General features: G+C 54.7%; 1 protein-coding gene across 1 annotated transcript in view; it reads left to right on the forward strand.

Moving 5' to 3' along the window:
• Positions 1–18,019, forward strand: part of ASB2 (ankyrin repeat and SOCS box containing 2) — a 39,630-nt gene continuing 21,611 nt past the window's right edge. Inside the window, exons 1-3 of the mRNA XM_036265099.1 lie at positions 1–293; positions 8,379–8,654; positions 16,971–17,069. Of these exons, the coding sequence (XP_036120992.1) occupies positions 8,449–8,654; positions 16,971–17,069 (305 nt within the window). The 5' untranslated portion in view covers positions 1–293; positions 8,379–8,448. The remainder of the gene's footprint in view (positions 294–8,378; positions 8,655–16,970; positions 17,070–18,019) is intronic.

Below are 18,019 nucleotides of genomic sequence, written 5' to 3' on the forward strand. Positions count from 1 at the left end.
GATGCACCCTGGAGGAGCTGAATGCAGGACCACAGCTTCCTCCGTGCAATCTCCAAACAGGAAATCTGAGATTCATAACATCGTATAGTTTGGCTTGCCATCACTGGTCATGCGGTGGGCCCGAAATAAACTCCCTGCTTCAAAGGAGAGTGTTTCAGAGCCGCCAGGCAGAGCAGCCAGACGCTCAGGGCCAGGGCAGAAGGAACACTCAGGGAGCATGTGCTGAACTAAGACACTCTCAAGAAAATCCTTTTGTCCCCCCTGAACGGCCCCCTTGTGTCACAGCCTAACAGGTAATGCATGCTTTCAACTTTCTTATGCAGACCTTGAGCGAGTGTGGGGCTGGCTTATTCGGAACCTCTTCCAGTCAAACTACTTTCTGGTGTCTCCCTCTCTCTCCTGCTCTCTTGAGTTATAAAGCAGGCTGGTGACTTTCATTTCGAATCTGGGGGCCAGAGAAGCAGCCGTTTGCATGTGCTTATCCATTGTTGTGGAGGGACGCTCGCTCGGAATATCCCTGGGCTGTGCACTTCTAAAAATGGAAATGCAAAAGGAGTTATCAATGATGCTATTGTTGGTTCCTAGGCCTTGGGCAATATGTGTCAGAAAAATGACTTTCAGAAATGCTTTTATTTTGGGTGAATAGATATTTTCATGCATGGGGCATCGATTCTATGTGACATTGACGGAGTGCTTATGTGTCCCCAGTACTGTGGGGGCAATAACAACCAAGGTGCCAGGGCTGGACCTGCGATGGTCTGGGGTTTAGGAGAGGAAGCATAATTTGGAAACAAAAACCATGGCTCAATGTAAAGAATGAGAGATGTTATGTGGGAACAGAAATACAAGAATACTCGTGTGTGTGTGTGTGTGTGTGTGTGTGTGTGTGTGTAAGCATGAGGACACATTCGATGAGGAGATGGCCTTTGAAAGGATGGATGGGATGTCATCAGGCGGAGGGGCAGGGACAGTGACCTCCAGGGGGAGGGACAGCTCGGCAAAGGCAGACAAATCAAGGTGGGTCTGGGTGTCTGTAGACAGTGCAGTGTGGCTACAGCAAAGAACCATGAAGATCTGAAGTGGGGGGCTGGAGGCAGGTGCAGACCCGACCAGGTCAGTGAGAAGATGGGACATATTCTGATTGTTTCTGAGCAGAGGAGGAGCAGGCGAGCTCTGACTTCAGGAAGCCAAGGCATTGGGCTGGAATGAGGAGGCAGGGAGGCGGTGACTCAGGTCAGACAGGGGGGTGATGGAGACCTGAGGCTGGGCAGGAGCAGAGCCCCCTGTACAGGGCAGAAGAGCAGCCTCAGTGAAGGGAAAGCTCGGGCGGAGGTTGGGGCTTGAGGGGTTTCACAGGGGTCCCGGCAGAGCCAGCTGGGGCCAGCACACCAGCCACAGCCCTGACCTCTGCCATCGGAGGCCTGGGCAGAGCACAGTGAGGCAGTGGGGGCAGATGCTCCGATCACTTCCAAAACAGTTGGATGGGTTCTGACAGCTGGTGGCAGGCTGTTTACAGCACCCCCTCCTTGAGAAGCTGGCAGAGACCTCCACCTGGCACCATTCTGATTTCATAATCTGTTCTTGCACAAGCAGGCCAGGCCATGGGTGCCTTGTGGGGGAAGGGGCACCCTCTTCCTCCTCCCTGGGGTAAGGGCTCCATAGAATCCACCCCTGGTGACCTCACTACTGATGATAACACTGACAACATCCATGGGCATTCACTGAGCACTTGCTATGAGCCAGGCGCTGGGCCCGGTGCCTGGGCGACTTTCCTCATTGACTCTTCTCAAGGGCATCATGATTTAGAGGTGATGGTTACTCCCATTTTCCAGATGTGGAAACTGAGTTTCCAAGAGGCTTAAGGTCGTTTGTAAAGCCAGAGGGCTAGGAGGCGTTGAAGCTGGGAATCAAATCCCAGCCTCTTGGTCTGTTAGCCTCTAGGGCCCACGTTCAAAGTCATGGCCTCCTGCAGCCTCCAGGGGGCCACACGGCAGTAAAGAGACCGCTTCCTGGCACAGTCAGGGCATCATGAGATGCCTGCATATGCAGGACAGGCTAGATCCGAGAGAGCCTTCCCAAAGGAGACAAAAAATATCCTTCCATTTCTGAGCAGTGGGGGTCAGGCTGCCCAGAGGAGGCAGCTGCCCCAGGACTGCTTTGCGTCTTCTCATCCTCAGCACCGTCTCTTGGACTAATTAACGCCCAGGAATATAAATGAAGTCGTGAAGAGACTGTGGTTTGGGAACTGGGTCGGGGAGGTGGTGGTAACAGTAAAGTGATTCCGTGCCTGCCTGAGCTGGGTGAGGAAAAAGACACAGAAGAGGGGGTGGGAAAAGAGAGAAAAGATAAGGAAAATAGAGAGAGGAGAAGAAAGAGATTGACATACAGTCAGGAAGGGGGAAAGAAACAGAAAGGAGAAGATCTTGGGTGATTTTGGTGTGACCTCTGTTGGCAGATGTGTGGCCAGCCCTGCGGCAAGGTGAGGGGGGTTGGGAGGGCGCCTGCACCCCCCGGGCCCTCCTACTCTGTGTGCAGTCTGGAGCTAGAGCTTCCAAGCGGCTGCCCAGGGGCCAGGGCGAGGGTCTGTGTTCTGGTGCTCAGAACAGGGCTGGGCAAGCTGCACTTGGGCTGTGGGTAGGCGGGGGCAGCGCTGTTGGAAGCTCAGGCATGGACTGGCGGCCTCGCCCCTCCTCACCCCCACCCCAGGCTGTTGGCGCAGCTGGCAGAGCCTGGCGTTCCCTGAGCCCTGGGCAGCAGCTGGGTCAGGGGCCTAGAATCCTGTGTTTAGACCTGCATGAGGCCGAGCCCCACTGAGGGGTCTGGCTGCCGAAGGAGCAGCTCAGGGAGATGGGCCAGGAGAGGCGTGGTGGGTAGCTGTGCTGGGGCCAGACCCCTGCAGGCCAGGAAGGGAGGGGAGTGTGCCCCGCTTGGGAGGCTAAGGTGAAGGTGACCCATGGGCCTAGAGATTCAGCAGCTTGGGGCCCAAAGGAATAAAATGGAAACTTGACATTCTTTGAGGCTGTCTTAGCTGGTACTCGTGGCACCTCCGTTTCTGATAGTCTTGGGCCGACAGATGCTCTCCACCCCCGCCCCTGCAACAGGCACAGAGGGTCCGGGGGTGTGGTGGTGGGAGCAGAGCTAGCTGTGGACGGGTTCAGATCCCCAGCCATCACCTCCCACCTGGGTGACCTTGGGCCAGTCAGTCATGCCCCTTCTCTGGGCCTCAGCTTCCCCTCCAGCCAACCAGGAGAAGAGCCTGTATTGGAGGGTCAGTCGAGGCCCACAGCCCTGAGCAGATTCCCCTGGAAACATCCAGCAACCCTGGCCCGAGCCCGGAAGCCTAAGGTCCTGGCGCCCGTGGGAAGCCAGAGCTTGTAACCAGCATCAAAGTCCAGGATTAGTGATGCTGGGAGGAGCTTTTCAGCATCTTTAGAGTCCTAACCAAAGGCTTAAACTCCCAGCAGCTGTGGAGCCCAGGACACCAGCCTGCCAGCACTGCCCCGGGCAAAGCCCCCGTTTGGCTTTGACCTGGGCCCCTGAGGGAGGGTCAAGCAAGGTGCTGCATCCCACTCTTCCAGGGCTGGCTCGCGCCTTAGCCAGAGCAGAAGCTTCCAGCGAACTGACCCCGGCCACTGCCCAAATACTCATCTTCGAGGGTCTGATGAAAAGCGGCGGGCGGGCCTGGGCTCCACCCGCTCTGTCGCTCCCAGTCTGGGCTTCGGTCTTCTCATCTGGCCAATGGGAAGACTTACCCGCCACCCTGGGGACTGAGCAGTCCAAATGGTGCAGTACAGGAAAGCGGCCAGAAACGGCGCAGGGACCGGCAGGGACCGGCACCAGCTATTTTAATGGTTTAGGTTTAAAAGCCACAGGACCCAGGAAAAGGAGAGCGCGTTGGAATGGTTCACCGCCACAGCCCTGCGGCTCAAAGTGCTTCCTAGGACTTCACAGGGTCCGGGGGTCAGCACATCAGAAAGATAAGCTTCCACAAGACTCTGGGCATTTCAAGGAAGGGGGTTGAGGACCCTGAGGGCCAAGGAACAGCCCAGGCCAACTCCCCATTTCTTCATGAAGCCCGAGGGGAGTCCAAGCTGCCCGTTGTTAGGACTCTGCCTCAACGAAGGGGCATGTGATGCTTGGAAGACCTTGAAACTGTGGGGTAGATAGATGGATAGTATATATCAGCTGCTCTTCAGAAGTTTCCCGACTCTGTGGGGAGACAGGCCCATAGCAGGCAGTTAGTGACAGAATGTGAGGGGTGCCCTTGGAGGCAGCTCAGGGTGCCTCAGCCATCAAACCAGGGAGGCTTCCTGGTGGAGGAGATGCATGAAGGGGAGGGAAGGGAAGGGGAGGGCAGGGGAGGGGAGGGGGATGAGCAGCCATATTGGCTCCAACTACAATGGCCTGAGGATAGGAAAGGGCTTGTCCAGCCTCACACCCTGACCAAGTCCCCGGATGAGGGGAGCTCAGTGTTCTGGAGAATGGTTGCCAGTCCATTCTTGCCCCCCGCCCTCCCGGCCATGTTCCCTACCCCCAGTTTTTGATAAGATACCCAGGAGCCACTGTCCCCACTGCAGCCCCCAAACAGCCACAGAGAGCCCCCCTTCCCTGGTGCCAGTTGCCTGGCTGTCGTGAGCCGGGGTTTGTGGGGAGGGGAAGAACTGGGGGCAGGAAGGACCACTTTTTCAAATGCTGTTATTTAATCCTCGCCACAGCTCTGCAAGGGTTCAGGTTTCTGTGGCCATTTCAAGACGTAGAAACGGAGCCCCACTTTAAAGAGCACTGTTCTGAGTGCTTCTCATGTGTTAACTCGGGGACCCTGTCACAGCCACTGTGATCCCCATTTTACAGAGGCCACCTGGGGGAGGTGGGGCTCTCCTGGAGCCAGTGTCCAGGATGCTATGAAGGAGGCAAACGAGGAGCCCCTGGAGGCCCGGGGGTGACCCCAGTCTTGCTTGTTCCAGGCTGGCCCTGGACTGGCCACCCTGAGCACCGCTCGCTCTGCAGGCTTTGACTGGGCGAAGCCCACCACACGCCCACTTTCCCTGGGAAAGGCTATTTTTTGTCCCAACCAGCCTCCCAGAGGGTCCCTTGAGACTGCTGGCCTCTCTCCAGGACCCAGGCCTGGAACTTGGCCCAACCCCCAGGCAGAGGCCTCAGAAATCAGCTCCTGCTAAGGCTGCACTGCCCCATCTGCCCTGGGGGAGAGCCCCAGTGTCCCTGGCGGGCGTCCCCAGCCTATAACCGCGTGGCCCGGCGATGGCGTCCCCTGCTGAAGCAGCCTGTCTCACGGAGGCCCAGCACTACGCCTGTGCACACCGAGCCCTCTTGATTCTACCGCCAGCCCTTTAATCACAGCACTGACTAGTGTCTGCATTTTGCACATGAGGATTCTAAAGATGAGTGACTTACCCACGGACCCTCAGAAGCTGAGGATCTCAGTGGGGAAAGCAAGAGATGGCCGAGCCCAGCACGGGGCTGGGGAGTTCGCCCTCGCAAAGGCAGGGGCCCTCTCCCTCAAGGTCACTTCTAGGGCTGCTGTCAGGGCAATGCCATGAAATAACTGACGAACAGAGAAGGCTCTACGCACCACCCCGACCATGGGGCAGGGCCTGGCAAGTCTGGGATTGGCTGCTGGAGACCTGGCTGCCTTCACCTCCCATGGCATCTGGTCAGGGAAGGGCACAGTAGCTGAGTGCCGCTTGTATGTCTCTGCTCAACCCATACCAGGGCCAACAGCCGCCTCGGGGTCCCCATCAAATGCTTGCTTTACCCCTTACCTGCTGGCCACACATGTCACAGCTCGTGTATTACTCCTACAACATGGGGAAATAGGTTGGTTCATTTCCACTTTTACTGATAAAGGCACTGAGGCCCAGAAAGGGGAATTGACTTGACCAAGGTCACATAGCTAAAAAGTTGCAGGATTGAAACTAGACTTGAGTGTTCCTGACATCCATATCTAAGATCCTTCCACTCCTGCCTGGTTCCCTATTCCCCCATGAACAAGGCTAAGCTCTATACATATAGCGAACCTGTTGCGATCACCATTGGGGACCCCCAGGGACAGTACTTGGAGTTCAATAACACGGAGCTAAACCAAACATCGCACTGAGTGGTAGAAATTAGAACTGGAAAAGCCCTTGGAAAACTTTTAGCCCAAACCCTTCTTTTGCAATAAGAAAACTGAGGCCCAGAAAAGGACAGGGACTTGGCCAAGGTCACACAGCACTATAGTGCTGCCAAAGGTAACCACTCTCTGGTTTCTATCACCACAGTTTAGTTTTGCCTATTCTTGAACTTTATGTAAGTTGAATCATGTATCTATGTATCTTTTGCTCACTGTGGTTGGTGAGATTCATCCTGTCATGTGTGGTGGCAATGTGTCTATTTCAAATGTTGATAGACATTTGGGGAGTTTCCAATTGGTTTTATTATGACTAGCATAGTACTGCTATAAATATTCTTGAACTTGTCTTTTGCTGGACATATGTACATACTTCTTTTGGGCATAGAGCTAGGAGTGGAATTTTGCGGTCACTGGGCATGTGTCTGTTCAGCATTAACAAATGCCATTGAGTTTCCCAGGTGGTTTCACCATTTGACACTCCTACCAAGGGTGCTGAGCACTCTGGTTGTTCCACATCATTACCAACACTCGCTGTTCCCCACCTTTTTCACTTGAGTCATTCTGGTGGGTGCACAGTGGTATTGCATTGGGGTCTTAATTTGAATTTCCCCCAAACACTTAGAAGGTTAAGCACCCTTACATCTGGTTATCGGCCATCTGGATATGAGGTGCCGGGACTAGTCTTTTGGGCATCAGTTAACCGGAGCCACAAGAATGCTGCATACAAAGCACCCCAAATAAACATTTATTCTCATGTTCTGGGGCTCAAGACAACTGCAGACAGGTCGATCTAAGCCACCCAGGCTGGGCTACTCAGCGTCAGGCGCAGGCCCTGCAGAGCGGGCTCCCTGTGCAGGTTGGGCTGCCCCGGGTGGGTTCACTCTGGGGTCCAGCTCAGGGCAGTGCCTCCAGGGGGAGCTCTTCTCCTGGAGATGGCAGAAGAGCAAGCCCCACTGTCCCAGCACATGTCAAGTGGCTGCTTTATCATGTCCACCAACTGTCACTGGCCAGAGCAAGTTCATGGCCAAGCCCAATCTCAACGGGGAAAGAGGATACTCTGCCTCCAGGGAGAAGGGTGGATATTTGCCGAGCAAACCAAATTATAGCGCTAGTATTTTGGGTGTTTTTATAAAGACCTCATGTGATCGTAATATTCAGCCAGGGCTAGGAACTACTAACCTCCAGTCATGCTGCTTGTCAGCCAGTCAAAAACGAAAATCAGGCTTAGTTAATTTTACTTTATTTTCTAAAAGCAGTTTGCTCAACCAAAAGTGTGTATACATTTTTTAGAAGAGAGTCCCAGGAATTAACATAGCAAATTATTTTAACAATTGATTTGAACTAGATCATGAAACTTTAAGTAACAGGCCTGTATCTCAGCCCTAGCACCTGGTGCAGAGAAAGGGGACAATGCCAGGATAAGATGTTGGGTAACTGGAAGGAAGGAATGTGAGCACTGTCGTGCATGCTCCATGAGGGCCTGGATTTCTGTCTGTCCGGGTCACTGTCCTATCACTAATGCTTGGAGGAGTGCCTGACATAGCGTAGGTGCTCAATAAATGATCTCGCAGCTACTGAAGTATGCGTGCACATGTAGACGGGCTGCTGGAATGGAAACATGAATGAGGATGAGTGGCTGGTTAGTGAGATAGGTAGATGTATACTAGGATGGATGGGAAATGGATGGGTAGGTGGACAGATAGAATGGTCAGAGGGTAGATAATGGAGGAATGGGTGGATGCTGGATGATTGGATGGATGGATGGATAGATAGATAGATAGATAGATAAAGTAGCTGGATCAGAGCATGAATAGTTGGGTAGATAGATGATTAGATGGTTGGATAAATGGATGAATGAGCAGACAGATGGGAGTGTGGATGGATAAATGAGTCGGGGGACAGATGGATGCATGGGCGGATGAATGAAAGGACAAATGGGTGGATGATTGATAGGTGGGTGGATTGGTGAACAAATGAGTGGATGGGTGTGTAGACAAATGAGTGTTTAGGTGGACCATGTAACAAATGGATAAAAGATGACTGTGTGTGCCCTGGCCAGTTTGGCTCAGTGGTTGAGAGTCAGCCTGCGGACCAGAGAGTACTGGGTTTAGTTCCTGCTAGGGGCATGTACCACACAAAAAAAAAGATGATTGTGTGTTTTCCAGAAGATAGCAGAGCCGCCCCAGTGGGTAAACGTAGCTATTTTGCAAAACTGCTAGTGACCAGGATGGTTTTGTTCTCCTCACAGGGTTTTCTGGTTTGCAGCTTCCTCCTCCCCACGAGTGTCTCCTCTGGAGGCCAGGGTGAGGGGGCAAGGGATGGCCACAGAGATCAGTGCTCCGGGCGCACAGCGCGCCATTGGGAACGAGGAGTACAACCTGTACAGCAGCCTGAGCGAGGATGAGCTGGTCCAGATGGCCATAGAGCAGAGCCTGGCTGACAAGCCGCGGGGCCCAACCACTGCTGAGGCCTCCGTGTCCACACGTGCCAACCGTGAACCTGCCCATTTCTACCCATGGACCAGGTAAGAGGGGAGAGGCCCACTGGGGTATTCATAAGATACAGATCCCAAACGCTGTGGGTCCAAAACCAGATACCCTGGTCTCTAGGATGCATTTTAGCGCCTTGATGACTTACGTTTCTGTTTAAACTTTCTGACCTCTGACTGAGCCAAGGTCTGTGTTAGGTGCTATATGCGCTTCACCTCATTTAATCCTCTTAAGGACCTTCTAGGAGGTTCTGTGCTAGAGTCCCACTTTACAGATGAAGAAGCTGGAGCCCAAGGCTAGCCCAAGGGTGCACAGCCAGTAGAAGGCGGTGCAGGGAGTGGGGCTGCCTGTGGCCTGGCCGTGCATGCTGGCTGCAGTTTGAATGCGGCGGGACTGACCTCTGCGTCTGGCCGGAGCTCCCGGCCCCTCTATGCACGCTCCCTGGGAAACCTGTCTGAGAAGCAATGACATCTACCCAGCAAGGTGCTCCCGCTGGCTTGCTCTGGCTCAGCATGACCCCATCCTCCCAGCGATGGGACCATCTGGGCAACACCATGTCACACCAATAGAAATATGATGCGGGCCACAGTTGCAATTCCCCATACACCATTTCGAATGTCATGATAGCCACATTAAAAAGTAAAGAGAGCCCTGGTCGGTGATTAGTGCATCAGCCTGGGGACCGAAAGGCATGTACCTGGGTTGCAGGTTTGATCCCCGGCCCAGTCAGGGTCGTGCGGGAGGCAATCAATCGATGTTGTTTCTCTCTCTCTCTCTCTTCCCCCTCCCTCCCTTCCACTCTATCTAAACATCAATGGAAAAATAGCCTCGGGTGAGGATTAACAACAACAACAAACAAAACAAAAACTAAGGTTAATTTAAGTGAGATTAATGTATGCCTAAAATATTATCATTTTCACATCATCAATATACAAATTACACAAGAGATGTTTGCAGTCTTGTTTTCTCAGGTCTTTGGGATCCAGTGTGTATTTCGCACCCACAGCACAGGTCGACGGGGACCGCCCGTCTCGCGGGCTCTCTGCCGTGCGTGGCCGGTGCTCATGCACAGGACAGTGCAGACCTAGAGGGCTCCTTCTTCATAGGAGGTGGGAGCCAGACACGTCATTAAGCACTGGACCTTAAATGCTTTTTGAAAAGAAATACATATGTTTTAAACGTGCTTTTGCTCACCACTGAACCCCAGTCGTGTGCGTATTTGGACGTGGGTACTGGGTGGGAATTGCTGTAACAACTGTGTGGGTGTTATCTTGGGGCGTGGGCCTCACCTCTCATCTCCAGCAGACAGCGATTCCCTGTGTGACCTTGGGCAAGTCATTCACCCTCTCTGAACCACAATTTCCTTTTCTAATAACGAGAGTAACAACAGCAACAACAATGAACAGACTCTGCAATGTTCAGCCCCAGTTGACAGGGATGACGGTGGGTGACGGTGCGGCTCAGCCTGTCCCCTGATGAAACCTCCCAGGGTGCTCCCCAAGTGACTTTGACCCTTGCTGAGGCTGGAACATCTCTGCCAGACAGGCTGGGCAGAGGCCCGAGACGTCTGTCACCAAGGAGTCCCTTCTAAAGGGGAAGCCAGGCAGCCTCCTTGGGCAGCTGGAAGGCTCCAGGCTACTGCGCTGCCCCTGAGGATGTCCCATTTTGGGGCCCAGTTTGAAAACCAGAAGCCCAGACCCAGGTCTCATGGTGACCCATGCTCTAGGATGCCCTGGTTCCTGTTCTGGCCAGGTCAGTCCAAGTCAGACCACAGCTTCCTCTTTCTCAGAAGGGATCAGATAGAAGGGCAGCCTCCCTCCCACTGGGCCTTCAGCACCAGCCAGCGCATCCCCAGCCTCGGCAGCCTTCTCCCAGCGTGGGAGCCCCAGCCGGAGTCCTGAGACACTGAAAACATTAGAACTGGGCAGGCCCCTGAAGTCCAGACCCTGACCTCCTCCTTCCCCTAGTGGAGAAGGAAGTAGGGATCCACCATGGGGTGGCTGTAAACATTTATCCAGCCTCCTGAAAAAACAAGCTCTCAGAGAGAAGTAGAATGACTTATCCAAGGTCATGTGGCCCTCGCTCAAGATCCAGGCACAAGTACTGTAGGGGAGAAGAATTCAGCCCTGCATCTTGTCATTTAAAAAAAATATTGTATTGAATTTATTGGGGTGACACCGGTTAATAAAATTATATAGCTTGCAGGTGTATAATTCTATAAAACATCATCTGTATATTGTATTGTGTGTTCACCACCCCAAGTCAAGTCTCCTTCCACCATGTTTACACCCCCTTTACCCTCTTGTACCTCCCTGCTTTCCACAACCCTCTGGTAATCGCCATACTGTTGTCTGTGTTTAAGATGATTTTTTCTTTGCTTATCCCTTTGTTTTTTTCACCCGCCCCCAACACCGCTCTCCTCTGACAGCTGTCAGTCTGTTCTCTGCATCTGTGAGATCTAAGAGTCTGTTTCTATTTTATTCTGTTCATTAGATTCCACGTAGAAGTGAAATCACGTGCTATTTGTCTTCCTCTGACTGGCTTATTATATGATGTGACCTGAAACCTCCTAGGTTCAGTTCCGCTCCTTTGTCTCGAAGAGGAAGCTGGGCTTGGGTCCTACTGGGGAAGCAAATCCCACTGATATGATTTTAATGTGATTCTCCTCCTCCCCTAATATGCACTGAGTGCTTCCCATGTGCCCAGCACACGGCCATCCTCCGAATCCCTACAAAGCCACACAGACCGGGTGTTCCTGTGCCCATTTCACAGGTGACGAAAACTGGCACAGCAGAGCCAGGAATTGAACCCACGTCTGCCCCACTCTGAAGTTCAGACCCTTAACCAGCTCTGTGGACCTGCCAAGGCCTCTTTCTGGTTCCTTTCCCTCCTCCCTTGGGGTGGGTTTTGGGTCTCATTACATCCACCTTCTACCCAGAGATTCAGGGGCCCCAAAGACAAGAGACACAGGCTGGTGCTCACATGCAAGGCACAGCATTACAATTAGTCAGGACCCAAGAGAGTCCTGTTCACTTTTATCCTGAAATATCAGTTTCCACCCACACAGACTCCGAGCATGCTTAGAAACCGGACAGCATACATGTCCCCAGGGCTGCACATGGCCAGCTCCTTCTCGTCCTTCAGGTCTCAGATTAAATGTCACCTCCCCAGCACATCCTGCCAGACCACCCTCCCAGCTCAGGTAGGTCACGCCTCCTACTCATGCGCTCTCTTGGCTGTTTCCTTCATGGCCCTGACCACAACTTACAATTTCTGTTTCCACCATTAACTTGTGAACTCGCTGTGGGCAGGGGCTTCCTTCCTGTGAAGCCTCATGCCTAGCACGCCGCCCGAGCCAGGCGGGCACTGAGTGGGTGATGAATGAATGAGTGACTCGAGGGATAGACAGAGAAGTGGTTTCAGAAGTGTGAAGCCTTCCTTTACCACTTACCGGCTGTGTGACCTTAGGCAAGTTACTTAACCTTTCTGAGCCTCAGCAGCCTTATCTTTAAAATGGCAATGACAAAAATGTGCTGAGCCCACCTTGCAGGGTTCTTAGGAAAAGCAAATAAAATGAGGTAGACGTTGGAGCCCCACATCCTGCCGCTTGAACTGACCTCTGCCCACCTCTTCCCCGAGTGTCCACCCCATGACTGCCTGTGTTTCATGGACGAGCTTTTCTGTCACCTAGGAAGGCATCATCTGGCCTCCTGAGAGTGTCCCTTACTACAATGTGTGACCTTCTTGGGGACAGGGAGCAGATATTCCTCACTTGTGTATCCCCAGTGCCCAGCAAAGAGCCTGAATCACTGTAGACGCCCAGCGAAAGTTTTCAGGCAAATAAGTGCACTCTGAAACCAGTACAGTTCTCTAGGGATGTAAGTTGTTATCATCTTGTGACCAAAATGAAAACTGTGGACATAAAGACGAACTGAGTCTTTGGGACCCTAGAAATGAAAGCAAGATCACAGCCCAGAAAAAACATAATGTTCCCTTTAGAGCCATTTTCCAATTGGCTTCTCTCCCACCACAAAGCAAGAAGTGAGGTTTGAAACATGCGTGAGGATCGTCTTCCAAGCCCTGGCTGCTCAGAGCTCCCTGAAAGGCAGACCCAACTGCCCATCTCGTGGAGAAGAAGGGTTGGTGCACTACTGGCCAGAGACGAATGAAACAGGGGCCCAAGGTTACTACGATGGGCCGGCCAGAAGGGGTCCAGGAAGCTGGGTCTTCAGTCTGAACTTCTGCATTTTATTTAAGGGTACATTTCTGAGAAGACAAAGGAGGAAAGCATGAAGCAGGAACTTGCTTGGGCTGATGTGTGCACACTGTAAACAATTCAAATCAGCCCACCCACACTCACTGTGCACTTCTGATGTGCCACATGCCTGCCTAGCCCCTGGTCCCTGTCCTCCCCAAGCTTCAAGGCTAATGATGGTAAAGGCAGAGAGGTGCACAATGACCAACAGGAACGGTGCAGCAAAGGGGCTTGTTTCAGTTTCAGAGGGACAGAGAAAGGGTCTAGTCACTTAGTCAAGAAGGTGGGCTTTGCAGGATGAATAGGAGTTCACCAAACAGGTTAGAGGAAGCAAACTTCTTTGAGTCTCAATTTCCTCATCTGCAAAAGGGAGCCAATTGCATCTTCTTTACAAAGTGGACTAGAGGATGAGATGGGATGCTTTGTGCCATGTGCCTATCAGGCTTGGCACATAGCAAGTGCTCAACCAATCTTGACTGTGCGTGGGAAGGCAGAAGTTGCAGCCGGAACTCTTGTCGTCCCAGAAAGGATGGCTTGGCCAGTGGGTGAGGGAGAAGCAGAATTCTCATGGGTGGTAGGTTGATTCCAAAGACTTGTGGGAATGGGGTGGGGGTGGCAATGCCATGTGAGCTCTTCCTCTTTCTACCCAAGAGGGCAGGACACTGGTCCTCGAGGAATCTGAGGTCTTGGCATGCAGCCACACTGAGGTTACCCTATAGGACATTACCCCTCCAAAGGCTTTGGTCTGTTTGTTTTATTTCATTCATTTACATGTATCAAGTGCCTACTGTGTGCCAGGCACTGTACTCATGCCATCTGTGCTTGACATGCGGTTGGTATGAGGACCAGATTAGAGAACAAAAGCAGGATCCAGGCACAGGGGTGGGCGTGGGCGGACTCCTGTATTTGTTAACTTCCTCCCCTGTGGAGATGCCTGCATATGCCACCTGCATTCATCCAGGCCCTGCTCGACTTGGCGCCCTTCCGGGGGCCGGCCTAAACTGCGGATTAACTGAGAAGGTAGCGGGCATTGTCATCACAGCTCTGCTCACTACTCTCCCCAGTCTGAGCCAGGGCCAGTGGGCTCCAGAACGGGGCAGTGGGGATCCGGGTGCAGGGCTGCACTCCTGACCTCCAGCTGCTCTCCCACGCGAAGGACAGGACCTTACCTGGGCCTCTCCGAGGGCATGACCTGCGCCCACATCCCTCCAGGTTCCTCTCACCTCTGATGAGTCAGCCGGTGGTTTCCCCCGCTCTGCGCCTGAGAAGGAAGTGGGGCTGCAGCCTCAGCAGAAAGAGCCAGGAACCCGGCCAGGGGCCTGGCTTCCCCTCCAGCTCCAGTTGAGACTCATGGCCCAGCGGCTCTGAGCTCTCGCCCTGCTGCCCCGACACCAAGTATCCACTGATTTCAGGGCTCCCCAGAGCCAGCCCCTCCCCAAGGCTCTGTGGCTGTGTGTGTGTCCTTGTCTCCACCCCGCTGGCCCTCAAACGTCTCGAGGACCGACGGAAAGAAGGGTCCCATTGGTCCGCATCTCCAGGCCCGAGCACGGGGTGAGCGAGCAGGAGCTGGGGATTCTTGTTGAACAGAACTCGGTTCGCCTGTTTCCTCCTCTGCAAAGTGGGAGCAGGACACCCCCCGCCTCCATCCTGGTGGCCGGGACGATGGACACGAGGCACGGCCCCAGGGACTGTCGGCTTGGCCGCCTCGCTGCTGCCCCCAGCAGCCTCACTGTCTCACTGTGGCTGTCACTGTTATTATGTCACCAGAGAGAGGCCTGCTTCCAGGCCTGTCTGGGTGTTCACCAGTGCTCACCACCTTGCTGAGGACAGCCTCGCGCTGGGGTACCTGCGTGTGCCGACCTGCATGTGCAGGTCCACGTGGTCTGTTCTTGCTTCTGGACAGCCGAGCCAGACGCCGGGCTTGGCACCTGTGTCCTTCGCGTGTTCCTGTGTTACCAGCACCCGGCAATGTGCCTTGGAGCTTAGCAACCTGTGCTAAAATTCAACTGATATTTAAGAAGCGGGAGGCCACACATAGACTAGAGAGGAAGGTGGCCGGGACCGCAGGGCCGTGTGGAGAAGGGCCTGCCCAGCACTCTCCCCGCAGGCCCAGGGCAAGTGCAGATGACAGCACTGAGCCCGGCTCTCGGTGCCAGGGACGAGGTCTCTTACATCTGGTTGACACGCTGACTTTTTTTTTTAATCCTCACCTGAGGATATTTTATCCATTGATTTTTAGAGAGAGTGGATGCAGGGGAAGGGGGACAGAGAGAAAGAGTGAAACATCGATTGGTTGCCTCCTGCACGTGCCCCGACTGGGGCCAGGGATCTGCAACCCAGGTACCTGCCCTTGACCAGGAAGTAAACCCGTGACCCTTTGGTGTGTGGGCCGATGCTCTAACCACTGAGCCACTGGCCAGGGCTGACACCCTGACTTTCCACATAAGTTCATTTCAGCCAAGGCGCCACAGCTGCAGCAGCAGTGAGGAGCCCCTGGTCTGGCCCCACTTCCTCATTTTGCAAAGGAGGAAACTGAGGCCCAGAGAGAGTCAGGGCCTGTCTGTGTGGTGGCCTTGGAGCTGGAGAGAGGACCACGAGGTGAGAGGAGACCAGGGCCCAGGAAGAGGGAGCGTGGTGTCAGCGACCGCTCTGCTCACAGCGGCGGCCGGAGCAGGGCAGGCACACCCCCAGAGCCCCGTTTCCTCGTCTGAAAGGCACGACACTGACACCCACCTCCAGCGTTCATGAACGAGGACTAACGAAGGGACACACCAGGGACTCGACCCCGGGGTACAAGGAGAAAGCAGGCAGTGACGGTAGACGGGGTGAAGGAAGTTCCTGTCAGGGATGAGGGCGATGAGGGGGTGGCCTGGAGCCCCCCTGAGATGGGCTGGAGCAATGGAGTCAGGTGTCCTTCCTGCTCTCTCTGCCCCCCACCCCTCCCACCGTGTCCTGGTCTTGCCGAGCGTACCCACAGAGTCTACAGAGTCTGGCCTGGCCCGGAGAGGGTGTGTCCTCAGGATCGAGTTTCCAGCATCTCCATGCCCCACAGGGTGCTGGTCACCAGTAACAATACCCTGCCCAATCCCACGGGGCACCCCCAAAGGGGTGCAGGAGACCAGGCCAGGCCTGCTGAGGTGCCCACGGTACCAGGGCCTGACCTGTTGGAAGTAGGGCCAGCATAGGCCACACGCTCCATTCTCATGACAACTGCAAACAACCCAGATTGGTGGAGTGGCTGCCACACCTCCTTCACCCCTTCCATCAGAATAGCCTGGGGGTGGGGGGTGCTGAGGCTCAGAAAGGCAAAAGGGTGATAACATTAAAGGTGGACACGACTGAGCACCCCTGTGCTTGGCCCACGACGAAGCACTTGACACCGTTCACTCGCTCAGACCTCACCAGCCCTCTCAGACTGGGCTGTTCCGGAGACCGAAGCCCAGGGAAGTTCGACCTGTCCAAGGTCACACGGCCAGGAAGTGCCAGAACCTGGATTTGAACCTGACTCCAGGCCCTGGTCCTGATGACCCTCCTTGGGCATCCTTTAGCCGTGACCTTCATACTGTCTGTTCCCAACCCTGGGACGCAGGCCCCTCGAGGTGGGGGTGGGAACGAAGACCCAGCGTGGCTTTCCCGCTTCGCTCCCCTGTCCCCCACCCCACGAGCTCTCGTCCATCCTGGTCAGGACCCGGCCTGGCCGGCCCTGAGGCTAAGTCCCTTTCATCCCGGGCCCTGCCGCTGACACTTCTCACATCCTCCTGGGTGAAGAATGTCACCTTCTTTCATATCTGCCTCCCGTGTGGTTGGCTGGGGAAAGGGACCGCAGGAGTGGGGGTGAGGTTAACCTCATTGTTGTCTTATATGGTCATTTAAATCTCCCAGGGCTTCCTCCAAGGGCCAAAAATAATCCGAGACACAGCAGCTGTGTCCAGCACACAGAGAGGACCGGGCCATCTGCTTTGGTTCAGAGCCCTGCGTCTGTCTGTCAGTCTCTCCCCCTCACTCTCCCTGCACCCGCGGACCTGCCTCTGGCCATGACCTGCTTCTCGTATGCAGAGTACTTTTCCCTCTTTCACTCCTGCCCTGCACCCTCCAGGTCCACAGTGCCTCAGGAGCGCACAGCGGCCTCTGCCCACATGGGCCTGTTCCAGGGGGTCATGCAGAAATACAACCGCAGCAAGACCTCCCAGCTGGCGTAAGTGACCCCGGGCCTGCCCCTGGACATCCAAGCTCACTCTCCCAACTGGGGTTGGTGGGGGTGGGGGTGCGAAGCAGGCCCACAGCCCCCAGGCAGGGCGGCACTCTGGAGGGACCTCCCAGGCACAGCCCTCCCCGTGTGTCCCCCTGAGACCCAGCTGCTCCCGCTGAGCTGGGCTTGACGGTCACAGACTTTGTCTTCAAGCAGCCACCAGCCAGGATGGGATTGTGATTCACCTCTCGAAGCCCCGAGAGAGCCTTGTGTGCTGGAGTGGCCCATGAGGCTATGAATCTGAGGGCCTAGCTAGAGGGAGACCTGGGGAGAGGGCCCTAGAACCGCAGAGGCCCAGAGGGCTCAGAGCCTAGATGACAAGTCAGCCACACCGTTTTTCAGTTTCCCTCACCCTTTGCCATCACTTCGTGGGGGTGTGTGGGGGTTTGTTTTGCTTTGTTGCCTTTATTTGTTAACGCCAGGCACTAAAATCGGAAATAATCTCAGTTACTGGGAGTTGTTGTTTGCCTGGCACCGGGGTGCTGGGCTAGGTGTGTCTGTGGGAAACAGCTCCGGACCAGTTGCTTCTCTGCTCCCCCTGTTGACCCCAGAAGCAGCTAGAAGCAAGCAAGGGCCCCTGGCTGGAACCCCGTGTCCTTGCCCAGCTATGCTGCAGACAGGGAAGGAGGCAACTGGCAGTGTTTTGTTCCTCCTCCCCAGCCCTTCTCAAGACCCCACTGGCTTGGTGCTGCAGGTGGGGCTTGGACGGTGTGGGGAAGGGAGATGCAGGCTCTGGTCTCGGCACCGCTGAGCCTTCCTGTGTGACTGCCCAGGCGCCGCTGGGAGGCGGACAGGGTAGCGTGGCCTCCAGGGTCCTGCTCAGCTCCTTGGTCTCTGATAGCCCGACACCCAGCAGCCACTCCCACCCTCGGGGCGGGGACTTGGGCTGAGCTCGG

The sequence above is a fragment of the Molossus molossus genome, unplaced genomic scaffold (assembly GCF_014108415.1).
Source record: "Molossus molossus isolate mMolMol1 unplaced genomic scaffold, mMolMol1.p scaffold_m16_p_1, whole genome shotgun sequence".
NCBI classification, from domain to species: domain Eukaryota; kingdom Metazoa; phylum Chordata; class Mammalia; order Chiroptera; family Molossidae; genus Molossus; species Molossus molossus.